This window comes from Scyliorhinus torazame, chromosome 3, assembly GCF_047496885.1.
Source record: "Scyliorhinus torazame isolate Kashiwa2021f chromosome 3, sScyTor2.1, whole genome shotgun sequence".
In the NCBI taxonomy this organism is placed as follows: Eukaryota; Metazoa; Chordata; class Chondrichthyes; order Carcharhiniformes; family Scyliorhinidae; genus Scyliorhinus; species Scyliorhinus torazame.
Window position 1 is genome coordinate 190,556,364 of NC_092709.1, and position 13,596 is coordinate 190,569,959.

The 13,596-nt window shown below is 43.0% G+C and overlaps 1 protein-coding gene across 4 annotated transcripts in view; it reads left to right on the plus strand.

The window, feature by feature from the left end:
• tmem33 (transmembrane protein 33) overlaps window positions 1–12,135 on the plus strand; it is a 70,848-nt gene extending 58,713 nt beyond the window's left edge. For 3 of the 4 annotated variants that reach the window (XM_072496662.1, XM_072496663.1, XM_072496664.1), the window contains 3 exons: window positions 573–706; window positions 887–970; window positions 10,799–12,135. In XM_072496662.1, coding sequence (XP_072352763.1) covers window positions 573–706; window positions 887–970; window positions 10,799–10,928 — 348 coding nt within the window. In that variant the 3' untranslated portion in view covers window positions 10,929–12,135. Of the gene's footprint in view, window positions 1–572; window positions 707–886; window positions 971–2,960; window positions 3,018–10,798 lie in introns of all 4 variants that reach the window. The other variant, XR_011940225.1, reaches the window with a different exon arrangement.
• Window positions 12,136–13,596: the final 1,461 nt, after the last annotated feature.

The window sequence follows — 13,596 nt, forward strand, 5'->3', positions numbered from 1 at the left end:
CGAACCTGGGACCCTGGAGTCTCCCTCGACCTCCCACTTGCTGATATGACTTTGCTGAAAGTGTGCAGATAACCCACTTTCTAGTGAAGTAATACCAACCAAGCTTGAGCAAAGCTGAGTGATTTCCCTGTAACTAGGTAAGTGCGACTTCAGTGAAAATGAAGAGAAAACTTCTTTCAGGTTGCGAGCGCAAGGTGGGTATAGGGTGAGCAACTATCTGCTGGTGCAACTAGAATGGATCTGTTTTCAGGTTGTTTTGAGTGGAAGAAAGAGTAATGATTTCTTGGGTAGCTTTGTAAGGAGGCAGCACTTGCTTTGTGGGGATTGGTGGTGCTGGTGGCAGTTTGTTCAATTTATTTATTTCTCCAACAGCATGATCCGGGGTTCATGAACACTGAACAGAAGGCAAACAACTTGTTTTTATTGAACAAAATACATTTAAGCCAATGAGTATTGCAATACTTGTAGGCTGGAGTTGTTTGCATAAATTGGTTTTCAAGTTTCCATTTGCAGCCAACAATTAGCTGGAGCGCAATCCAAATTCATTAATTGTTCTGTTTCTTTTCTTTCAGATCCTGGGTCCAGCCAGTTTGGCTTTTCTAAGGTCCATCTTGGATAAAATTTCAGCCAATCAGCAAAACATTTTGAAGTTTGTTGCCTGCAATGAAATTTTTCTGATGCCAGCCACAGTCTTTATGCTTTTAAGGTAATATATTTTGTCGGCCCATCCGTGTGCTTTTAGCTCCACAAATTTAAATTTTAAGTGCATTTACTATTTGAACAATCTTAACTATTTACATTTATGTACATTTGTGCTTGATATAAAAGTAAGAATTGGGAAATACGAAGTACTATGTAATAATTTTGTATTCTACCGTTTTTAAAGTGGGAATGGAAGTTTGCTGCAGCCTTTCATATACTACCGATTCCTTGCACTCCGATACTCCTCTCACAGAAATCCTTACTGCCGGTAAGTATTTTCAGTTCATTACAGATGTGTTGGCTAAAGACCTTAAGGTACTAAATCTAACCTGAAATTAATCTTGGGCTGGACCTAAAATATTTAAACCTAAAAATTGTATGTTCTTTTCAAATATGGGTGTTGGTTTTGGTCCAATAGCAGAGTAGTTATTTGCATGTATACAAAACACACCCCAATTCTCACTGTAAAATGTCTCTAACTCTAATCTAAAAGTGCCAATTCCAACATGGTTAGAAACTCTGGCGTTTTAGAAGCAGCAATATTGCTGTTGACTGTTCTTCCATAGGATTAGGTCCTTGCTGTTCATGGTACATAGCAGTGATTATTGAGTGAATGTTAAGATGTTTGGAGATGATTCAAACATTGGCCATGTAGTTAATAGTGAGGAAGGAAGCTGTAGACTATGAATATGTGGACAGGTCCGATGGATTGAAAAATGGTATATAAAAAATACCTGGCCAAGTGTAGGGTAATGAATTTGGGGAATATACTCACAAACATATGACTTGGGAGCAGGAGTAGGCCATTTGACCCCTTGAACCTGCTCTGCCATTCAGTAAGATCATGGCTGATCTGATTGTGCCCTCAACTTCACATTGTGCCCACCCCAATAACCTTTGACTCTCTTGTGAGTCATGATCTATCTACTTCTGCCTTAAAAATGTTCAGTAACTTGCTTCCATCACTTTGGAAAAAAGAGTTCCAAAGAACCCTCAGAGCAAAAATGTCTTTCTCATCTCTCTTAAATGAGAGGTCCCTTATTTTTAAACTGTGTCCCCCTAGTTCAAGTCTCCCTGAAGAGAAAAAAATCCCTTTCAGCACCCTTTAAAGCCCCCTCAGGGCTTTTATGTTTCTAAATCTTCTAAACTGCAATTGATACAGGCTCAGCATGTCTAACATTTCCTCATAAAATATACTTCCCCCCCGACCCACTATATCCCAGGTATCAGTCGAGTGAGCCTTCTCTGAACTGATTACGCAGTTATATCCCTTTTTAAATAAGATCATCAAAACTGTACACAGACTGTAAATGTCGCCTCACCAATGCCTTGCACAACTGTAGCAAAATATCCCTACTTTTCTATTCTAGTAAGTAAAGTCGCCATAGTCCCAGATGACCCATCGGCTGCTTTCCACTTTTGAGGGGTAGAACTGACTGGTGGTGAATTAACTTGAGGGTCACCACACCTCAGGTGAGGAGAAAGGTTGAGAAGGCGGGGCCTTCACGAATAACCTCAGCCGGTATTGGAATTGAACCTGTGCTGTTAGCCTTGCTCTGCATCAAAACCAACCGTCCAACCAACTGAGCTAAACCAGCCCCCGATTTATTCTATTCACCTTGCAAAAAAACAACATTCCATTTGTCTTCCTAATCACTTTCTGTACCTGCATACTAACCTTTCCCGATTCATGTACCAGGACACCTCCAGAGTTTTGCACACTCCATTTAAATAATATGCTGCTTTACTAATCTTCCTGCCAAACTGGACAGTTCACATTTTCCCACATTATACTCCAGCTGTCCATTTTGTTGTCATTCGTTTAACCCATCTCCCTCTCTTTGCACACTCAAGTCCTTTTCAGAACTTACTTCCTACCTATCTTTGTTTCATCAGCAAATGTAGCAAGTATGCATTCTGTCTCTTCCAAGGCATTGATATAAGTTGTAAATAGTTGAGGCCTCAGCACTGATTCTGTGACACTCCACATGCCGCATCTTGCAACCTGAAAATTACCTATTTATACCTACTGTTTCCTCTATAACCTTTGATGTGACACCTTGTCAAATGCCATTGAGAGATCAAAGTGCAGCATATCCACCGATTTCCCCTTTATCCACATTGCTTGTTATTAGTCTTAGATTTATTTTTCTCTCCCTTAAACTGAATGTGAAATTCAAATCACGTTATGGTATTGGCTACCTAGGGGTGCCTTCACTATGAGGTAATTAATTAATCTTGTCTCATTGCACACACAGCTCCTGACCTCATTACAGCCTTGGTTCAAACATGGACAAAAGCGCTGAATGCCAGAGGTGAGGTGAGAGTGACTGCCCTTGACATCAAGGCAGCATTTGACCGAGTGTGGCATCAAAGAGCCCTAGCTAAACTGGAGTCCATGGGAATCTGGGGTTGTGGCTACTAGGGCAGGTCAAAGGCTAGGATACCTAACGCGAGTAACTCCCCTCCTGACCTCGCACAAGTCAGGAGTGTAATGGAATACTCTCCACTTGCCTGGATGAGTGCAGCTCCAACAACACAAGAAACTCGACACCATCCAGGACAAGGAGGGAGGAGCTAGATTGCTCCTCCCGCCACCACCAACGAACAGCGGCAGCCTTGTGTGCCATCTACAAGATGCGTTGCAGTAACTCACAAAAGGTTCCTTCAACAGCACCTTCCAAACCCACGACCACTGCCATCTAGAAGGACAAGAGTAGCAGATACCTGGGAACCGCACCACTTGGAGGTTCCACTCCCAAGTCACTCACCACCCTGACTTGGAAATATATCACCGTTCTGTCGCTGGGACAAAATCCTGGAACTCCCTCCCTAACAGCACAGTGTACCTATACCTGAAGGACTGCGGCGATTCAATAAGGCTACTCACCACCTTCTGAAGGGCAACTAGGGATGGGCAATAAATGCTGGCCTAACCAGCGACGCCCACATCCCGTAAATGAATTTAAAATGACCAAATCTACTGTAACCTGCTCTCTAGCTGGTGTTAAAACGTGCTGCCCCCAGAAACTATCCTGTAAATAGTCTTATGAACTCATCATCCTGATGACTTTTGATTTGTCCAATCTAGAAGTAGATTAAAATCACTCCTGATTATCACCATACTTTTCTCACAAGCCCCCATTATTTCATCCTGTATACCCCATTCTGTTTATCTTAGAGGGTCTATAAACCACTTCCACAAGTTTTTCTACAGATGCTGCCAGACCTGCTGAGATTTTCCAGCATTTTTCTTTTGTTTCAGATTCCAGCATCCACACTAATTTGCTTTTATTTTCGCCAACTCCAGCGTGATGCCACCACCAAACACATCTTCCCTTCACTCCCTCTGTCAGCATTCCGCCGAGACCGTTCCCTCCGAGACAATCTAGTCCTCTTCTCCACCATACCCAGTACCTCTCCATCTCCTATGGCACCTTCCCATGCAATCGTAGAAGGTGTAACACTTGCCCCATTACCTCTTCCATGCTTAACATCCCAGGCCCAAAACACTCATTCCAGGTTAAGCAGCGTTTCACTTGCATCTCTTCCAATTTGGTCTACTGCATTCGCTGCTCCCCATGTGGTCTTCTCTATATCGGAGAGACCAAAAGCAGACTGGGTGATTGCTTTGCTGAGCGTCTTCGGTCTGTGCGCATTCAGGACCCTGACCTTCCTGTTGCTTGCCATTTTAACCAAAGACCCTGCTCCCATGCCCACATGTCTGTCCTTGGCCTGCTGCAATGTTCCAGTGAAGCTCAACGCCAACTGGAGGAACAACATCTCATCTTCTGGTTAGGCACGCTACAGCCTTCCGGCCTGAACCTCGAATTCAACAACTTCAGGTGATCAGCTCTACCCCACCTCGACCCATTTGTTTTCATCTCATTTCATTTTAACTGTCTTTTACCATTTCTTTCTTTCTTAATATATATTTAATCCCCCCCCCCCCCCCAATCTTATCCATCTTTTCTTCACCTTTCTCCTCTTTGCTTCCCCCTTCCCCATCCCCCACATCTACAGTTCATCCTCTGATAGTTTCCCTGCTGTTTGACCTTTCACATTTTTTGTTCTCTCTGGGGACTGCTATTAGCACTCTTTCCCCCTTGGTTTCTGTGGCCATTAGCACCCGGTTTCCCTGGGTTTCTGTGGCTATGACTCATCTATGGCTATGAGGGCAGCACGGTAGCATTGTGGATAGCACAATTGCTTCACAGCTCCAGGGTCCCAGGTTCAATTCCGGCTTGGGTCACTGTCTGTGCGGAGTCTGCACATCCTCCCAGTGTGTGCGTGGGTTTCCTCCGGTGCTCCGGTTTCCTCCCACAGTCCAAAGATGTGCAGGTTAGGTGGATTGGCCATGATAAATTGCCCTTAGTGTCCAAAATTGCCCTTCGTGTTGGGTGGGGTTACTGGGTTATGGGGATAGGGTGGAGGTGTTGACCTTGGGTAGGGTGCTCTTTCCAAGAGCAGGTGCAGACTCGATGGGCCGAATGGCCTCCTGCACTGTAAATTCTATGATCTATGATCTTTCATTTTCACTCCACAGTATAAAGATTTCCCACTTTTTCTGTCTGTTAGTTTGACAAAGAGTCATCGGACTCAAAACGTTAGCTCTTTTCTCTCCCTTCAGATGCTGCCAGACCTGCTGAGATTTTCTAGCATTTTCTCTTTCGTTCCACAAGTTACCTTTGGGGGGAGAGATGATGATCTAAGACCAGTGTTTTAACCTTAAGGACAATTTTGAAGGCATGTTGATCGAACCAGCCAGAGTGAACTGGGAAATTCGATTAAGGGATAGGTCAGTGAAGATGTTGCAGACACTTGAGGAGCTATTTAGTTTATTCAAAATGATAATTTCCATTGAAAAGGGAAGACTCTTAAGAAAAGGACACCATCTATGGCTAACTAAAGAAGTTGAAGATAGTATCAAATTGAAAGAAAAAGCAGATTCCATAAAGATGAGTAGCAGGTTTGAAGATTGGATAAAATATTGGCGATCTTGATCTCCATATCTAAGATCATCCTTAATCAACAAAGCTATACTCCAGAAAGCTTTGTCCTTTCCATCTGTATTGTATTCTTGAATGCTCAGGTCCCAGTCTTTGTCATTGTGTAACCATTCCTCTAATGGCTATTAGATCATACATATTTATTTATATTTGTGCTGTCAATTCATCTATATTGTTCAATTGCTATGTGCATTTAGATGCAGAACATTTAATTCTGTCTTTACTATTTTTTAAACCTCGAGCCATATAAATTGGTGCACACTTGGATATCACACTCTGTTCCTTCTTGCCATGCTCTGAACATCATTTTCTTTATTCCTACCTTGCTCTCTTGCCTTGACTTCTCTATTTAATTTACCACATCTTCCCAAACATGATCCCTTGCCCCCATTATTGAGTTTAAAGCCCTATCCTGCTTTAGTTATGCGATTCGCCAGAACACTGGTCCCAATGGTGAAGACTATCTCAATAGTGCAGCTCCCACTTTTCCCCATTACTGGTGCGAGTGCCCTATGAATCGAAATTCATTTTTCTGACACCAGTCTTTAAGCCATTAATATAACCCTCAAATCTAATTGACCCTATGCCACTTTGCTCGTGGTGCAGGTTGTAATTTAGAGATTATTACTTTGAGCTTCTGCTTATTTAGTCCCAAGTTGCTCATACGTCTTTAGCAAATCCTCCTGCCCAGCTCTATGTAATTGGTACATACGTGAACCATGACTACTGGGCCCTCCCCCTCCCACCGCAAGTTTGTTTGATGTCTTAAATCCAAGAACTGGGTAGGCAACACAGCCATTTGGACTCCCACACTTGGCTGCAGACCTATCCCCTTGGCTATACTGTCCCAAACTACCACTACATTCCTGTTAACTCTCACCCCGCTTGAATGGCTTGCTGTACCATGGTTAGTTTGCTGGAAATGTCTCCAATCAGCACTTTTATCCATACAGGCTGCAAGAGCCTTGAACCTGCTGGACAGTGTAAAGAACATAAGAACTAGGAGTACGCCATCTGGCCCTCGAGCCTGCTTCGCCATTCAATAAGATCATGGCTGATCTTTTTGTGGAATCAGCCCCACTTACCTGCCTGCTCACCATAACCCTTAATTCTATAACAATAATCTTTATTAGTGTCACAAGTAGGCTTACATTAACACTGCAATGAAATTACTGTGAAAATCCCCTAGTCGCCACACTAGGCGCCTGTTCGAGTACACGGAGGGAGAATTCAGAATGTCCAAATCGCCTAACAGCGTGGGCTGGATTCTCCTTTTCTGCGACTAAGTGTTGACGCCAACGGAGAATCCGTGGACTTCTACGACCGGAAAATCGGCGCTCCACCTGCACTGAATCCACTACCGGTAAGGGGCTAGCACCGGCACCGCGTGGTACACCTTCGAATCCCATGAAAAACGGTGCGGGATTCGGCAGGTGCGTGATGGACACTCGCAGGGCTGACGAGCTGCAACTGCACATAAACAATCCATCCCACACACACACACACTGATCGAGGCCAAAAAGATGGGACAGGTTGTGCTGGAGCGCCCATACAGCTGATGGGTCATCTGGGGCCAGAGGGCACCTGGGGGGGTCACCTATACAACCAGGGCACCAGGTTTAAAGCGGGCTGTGAGTGGCATGCACAGCTGCATGGCTGTTGCGTACCTGTCCACCCCAAATCCACAGCCCACCTCCTGGCCACCCCCCACTACTCCCCCCGGCCTTGGCAGAAGCCCCCCAGCCAGCGACACAACTGTCGGCAAAGAATGACGGTGCTGGACACTGTCAATATGCCCTTTCTCAGCAACCACCAGGTTCACTATGTTTGAGAGCACACATGGACTGCGCCGCAGGAACTCTGCCATCCAAGGTGAAGAATTACGAATGGACCCACTAATGATATGCAAACGTTGATTACAGTGCATGCGGCGTGCATCACCATTGATGCCGTTTTGAGGTGACGGGGCATCGCAATTCGCCGTCAAACCGATGCCTGCCGCGATTTTGGCGCCGGGAACTATTCTCCACCCAATCGCACGCCCCGATTTCAGCGTCGGCTAACGGGGAATCCCGCCCCATGTCTTTAGGGACTTGCGGAAGGAAACTGGAACACCTGGAGGAAACCCACACAAACACTGGTAGAATATGCAGACTCCGCACAGACAGTGACCCAAGCCGGGAATCAAACCCGGATCCCTGGCGCTGTGAAGCAACAGTGCTAACCACTGTGATACCATGCCACCCATTCCTTTAGTGCTCTAGTATCGATCATCTTTTCCTTTAAAACGTTCAACGAGGTAGCCTCAACAATTCACTGGGCAGGGAATTCCGCAGATTCACAACCCTTTGAGTAAGTTCCCCCTCAACTCGGTCCTAAATCTGCTCCCCCTTATTTTGAAACTATGGGCCATAGTTCTAGATTCACCCGCCAGTGGAAATAACCTCCCTTCTTCCATCTTATCTATTCCCTTCATAATTTTATCTTTCTATAAGATCCCCCCCCTCATTCTTCTAAATTCCAATGAGTATAGTCCAAGTGTACTCCGTCTGTCCTCATAAGCCAATCCTCTCAACTCTGGAATAAACCTAGTGAATCCCCTCTGCACCCCCTTCAGTGTCAGTACATCCTTTCTCAAGCAAGGAGACCAAAACTGCACACTACTCCAGGTGTGGCCTCACCAGCACAGTTGCCACATAACCTACCTGTTTTTAAACTCCATCCTTCTAGCAATGAAGGACAAAATTCCATTTGACTTCTTAATTACCTGCTGCACCTGCAAACCAACATTTTTTATCATTTAAATAATAGTCCATTTTGCTGTTATTCCCACCTAAATGGATGACCTCACATTTACCAACATTGAACTCCACCTGTCAGACCCTTGCCCACTCACAAAAAATCTATATCCCTCTACAGACTTTGTCCTCTGCACACTTTGCTCTACCACTTATCTTAGTGTCATCTGCGAACTTTGACACATACACTTGGTCCCCAACTCAAATCATCTATGTAAATTGTAAACAATTGCGGACCCAACACTGATCCCTGAGGGACACCACTAGCCACTGATCATCAACCAGAAAAACACCCATTTATTCCAATCTTTGTTTTCTGTTAGTTAACCAATCCTCCACCTGTGCTAATACATTACCCATAAAGCCATGTGCTTTTATCTTAAGCAGCAGCCTTTTGTGCGGCACCTTGTCGAATGCATTCTGGAAAACCATATCCACCAGTTCCCCGTTGTCCACCCGCCTTTTGACTATCTCCTTTTTTAAGCAGTGGCGGTCACATTGCTGTTTTCCAATCTGACGGAATCGCCCCAGAGTCAAGCGAATTTTGGTAAATTACCATGAGCGCATTTGCTATTTCCCCCGCCATCTCTTTTAGTACCTTGGATACATTCCATCAGGGCCAGGAGACCCGTCTACCGTTAGCCCCATTAGCTGGCCCAACGCTACCTCCTTAGTAATAATTATTGTAAAAGGCCGAGACATTTCCACTTCTACCTTTGAGTCCTCCTACTTGCCTCACTTGCAATCATTCATTGACCACTGACTAAGTTAGAAGACCCTAACCTAAAGGGTGTGACTGTCTCCTGATGCAGAGTGTCCAGGCAACCTATCCCCCTCTGATGCATTGCAGAGTCTGCAGCTTGGCCTCCAGTTCAATGACACTGAGCCAAAGCTTCTGTCAAGCTGCAGACACTTGGATCACCCTGGCGTCTAGGGGCGTCCACATTTTTCAGTCGCAGCACATCACCTGCCCTGCCATCTTTACTTTGTGTTAATTAAGTGGAAGACAGGCGAGGGAATATGCAGTAAATGGTAGAATACTGAAGTGTCAAGAAGCAAAGTAGTGTATGTCCACAGATTCCCCATACCCAAAGGTATTGGGACAGGTTGGTAAGGTGGTTAAGAAGGCACACAAAATATTTTAATTTATTAGCTGAGGCATGGAATATAAGAGTAGGTTATGTTAGAACTATCTAAAACATTCATTAATTAGTCTAGAGTTAGAGTAATGTGTACCGTTCTGGTCACTGCATTGCAAGAATGATAAGATCATATGAGGGAAGGTACAGATGTGATTTTGGCAGCTATTAATAGGACTGGAGAATTCTGGGTCCAAAGGTAGGCTGGGGTTATGTTCTTTGGAACAGAGGAGGCTAAGACCAGATTGAATTGGTGTGTGTAAAACTGAGGGTCCTGGAAAATGTGTAGAAATGACAATATTTCATTGAGAGGCCACTATGTCCCTGGTTAGATTTAAGGCAATGGTGGAAGGGGGGTTGAGAACTTTTTCATCTAGAGGGTGGACAGTATCTGAAACTGACTGACTGTAGAAGTGGTATTGCAGAAACCCTCATCACATTTTTCAAGTACTTGAAATACCATGACTGAAAAGACTGGACCAAGAACTGGAAATTGAAAGTGGGTGTAATACTCATTCTCAACCATTGTGGAAATGGAGCATAGAACAGCTTAATTCTTTCTCTAAATTTTTATCATCTCCATGAATAATGGTTATTTGTAGAATATCTGAAATTTCCAAGTGCTGCATTCATTCCATAATTGAAGATTAATATAGTTAATGATGTTGTTTAATGTTTATTAGATAGTTAGAATCTGTAGATTCTGTCCTGGCATCAGTTGAAATAGACAACTTGATTTAAACTTTTTAACATTATTGAGAGGAGGTTTCTATCACTCATGTCTATCACTATAATGGCTGGAATTTTCTGCCTGTTCCTGCCGGCGGAATCTTCAATTCCCACCAGCAGCGGGAGGGTTGCGTGCGATGGGCAACCCTGTTGACAGTGGCGAGACCTGAAGAGCCCGCTGCCAGCCAATGGTGGGCCACTCCGTCACTGCAAAACATGCCGTGGAGGTGCAGAAAATCCTGCCCAATGTTTTTATTTGCTATGAGTGTTAAACATAACTAATCTAGAAGAAGGCTCTTACTTGACATTTTTCTAGCCTTTTTATTTGCTGTTGAATTTTATTACTAACTATAGAACTTTTAACAATCCTGACTCCTATTTAAGATGTAACTAACTTTCTCAATCGTGTTTTGGCATACAGAACTCTCTTTTCAGAGCTGAAAATGCTGTTACATCACTTAATTATGAAACCTGCCTGCCCTGGATTTTTGCGAAACATGTGTCTTAACTGTATTTCTTTTGTAAGCCGGTTGGCTCCGACTGCAAATTGAAGTGAACTGGAAATGATAAATCCTCTCTGAAAGATGAATAAATATGCTGAGCAAGTGGTATCCATGTTAGTTTCTGTCAATCCCAGATATATTCCAAAAGCCTCTGTATTTTTATAAGACCCCTTTCATATGAAATGTTATCTTGTAAACTGAAACAAAACTGAAATTCAGTTTTAAAGGTTTTCAGTTAAATTGCTTAACTGAAATAGTCAGCTAAAATGTTAGTATTGGCTTTTTAAAAAAGGACTGATTTAATTAGGTACTGATGATCAAATCGAAGTTTACTTTTAGTCAACGTAAGGGAAAAGGGACTGTCAGCAAAGGACTTGTTGTGCACTGGTTGGATGTTCAGGATCTATTTTGTTTTCTGTACCCAAACGTTATTTTCTACTCTAGTGTCCTCCGGTACTGGTACCTGGCTGGAATAGGGACTATCCAATTGACTGAGTGTTTGGGTTAAATATCAAAGACTGTGCAGCCTGAAGTGCTATATGCAGAATTAAGCACTGGTAAACTGACATTGGATGCATTGTTGCACTGTTCTTGGATGTCTGTTTGCCAGTCAAGCAGAATACCCAATAGATAGTTTCAGAATGAGTTTTGGATAGCATGAATTTAGAGTCGGATTATGATAATACTCTGAAGTAAATATTATACTCTGAAGTAAATATTACTAGAGTATGGACTAAATTTATGCTGGGGTCTTTGCAGAATAAAATGTGTAATATAAACTGGGCATTGAAGACTTCCAGGTGTATTCTGAAATGTGTTAGGCAAAGCATTTCACATTATCTTCCTAAAAGGTCTGATGTTGATTTATGGCATATTTTCAATATTTGAATGAATGAATATTATCTTTAATGCATGTAACTTTGTCCCAGTGATTACACTGAAATAATTCCTTTACAGTTGCAAACATTTTCATCTTTCCTGTGAGAACCTGTATTGGTACAGAATGTTCACAATAATGAAATTCAAGCTAAATTAGCTAGTAAATTAAAAGAGAACTTTTTTGTAAAATATTATGTTTTAAGTTTCTTTACAAACTAAATATTTATGGAACAATTTCTCATGCCCACAAAATGAAAAAAAAAATGACTGTGATACCTTTGTGTGTTTTTTAGATTTGTTCTGTTATCTATGCTTGGAATGTATTGTAGGAAATTTTATTGACCAATTCCTGTACCTAATAAAGCTTAACACTGAAGTGTCTGTTATTTTCAACAATCCCAACTGCTGCATGTGATGTAAATATTGTTCTTGCACTTGGTTTATTTTATACTCCATTTTCTTATCTTCTGTCAGAAAAGTTTGATTATAGAAAGCTTTTCTACTGAGTTGGTACTGACTAAGTTTAGTGAAATGTTGCCAGCCACTAGATATTAGATCACCAATTAGAATGCCCCAGTTTAATACATGAAAGAGTATGGATATTTCATAAATTGATAATTCAACCTACCATGTATATTTTACTGGCTTGTTCAGTTACCTCAATGTCTTCTACTATAGGCTGCTCACAGCCATTACATTCACACGCGTTTAAAAGCTTTTGTGGTTCCCTGTACTACAGAAAATAAATCCTGATACTCCTTATGATTACATGAAGCTGACTCTGCTAAGGCAGTCATGCAGCCAAACACCATTGCCTAGATTTCCATCTGGAGTTCTTAAATAAAAATCTTTTGAAAGTTAGTTATTAGTTGGGCATTGCTGATGCATGGGTTTTCAATCTTTCATTCGGAGGCATTATCTCGGTTCTCTATTATCGTTGGCTGTCCCTCATTCGCAGATGACATCTACTGGGTCTTGTGACTGAGCAGACTGATTCTCAACCTGCAGATCTTTGAGCACATGGGGCAGGATGTCCCAAGAGGTTGTGGGATCCATATTGCAAGATTTGCTTCTGCTGCTGCTCTGCCTCATTAAGATGTTACTGCTCAAATTCTGAGAAGCTTAGAAAAAGACACTAGTGCTCGTTTGAGAGTCCTCCCATTGAATTTTGAGGATATCGAGGCATTGCTGATGGGAGTTTTTCTAGTGCTCTTGTGTGTCACTAGTCTTGCTACGATGCAGGATTGTGCCACAACTGCCCTGTACGTGACTTATCAAACAGCTGATTTGATATTGAATCACCTGGTCAGTGGTGGCCTTTTTGAAGGAGGTGATTGCCATAAGAAGTGCTCAAAATATTTCAGTGTCTCCAACATATATGGGAGATGGAATATGTAGCTGACCAGGTGCCAATTGATATGCGTTTTGCTTTGGCAACACTCAAGGACAGACAGATGTGCAGGTTAGGTGGGGCCATGCTAAATTGCCCCCTTAATGTCCAATGTTTAGGTGGCTACAGGGTGGCAGGGTGTGGGCCTAGGGTAGGGTGCTCCTCCAAGGGCTGGTGCAGACTCGATGGGCCTTATGGCCTTTTACACTAGAGATTCTCGTGTGCAGAATTGAAGAGAACCAATAGTAAAGAAATTTCTGACCGGGCTTCACACTACATGAATGTGAGATTGGAGACTGGCCATTCTCTCCACCCCCCACCCTCCTCCCATGGAATTGGACACGACCCTCCAGGCCGATAAGGGAAAAAGTGTCACAGGCCATAACCGGGTATGTTACCAAAAGCAAGAATGGCGAGTTCTCACCCTCCACGTCCTGGTAAGCGCTC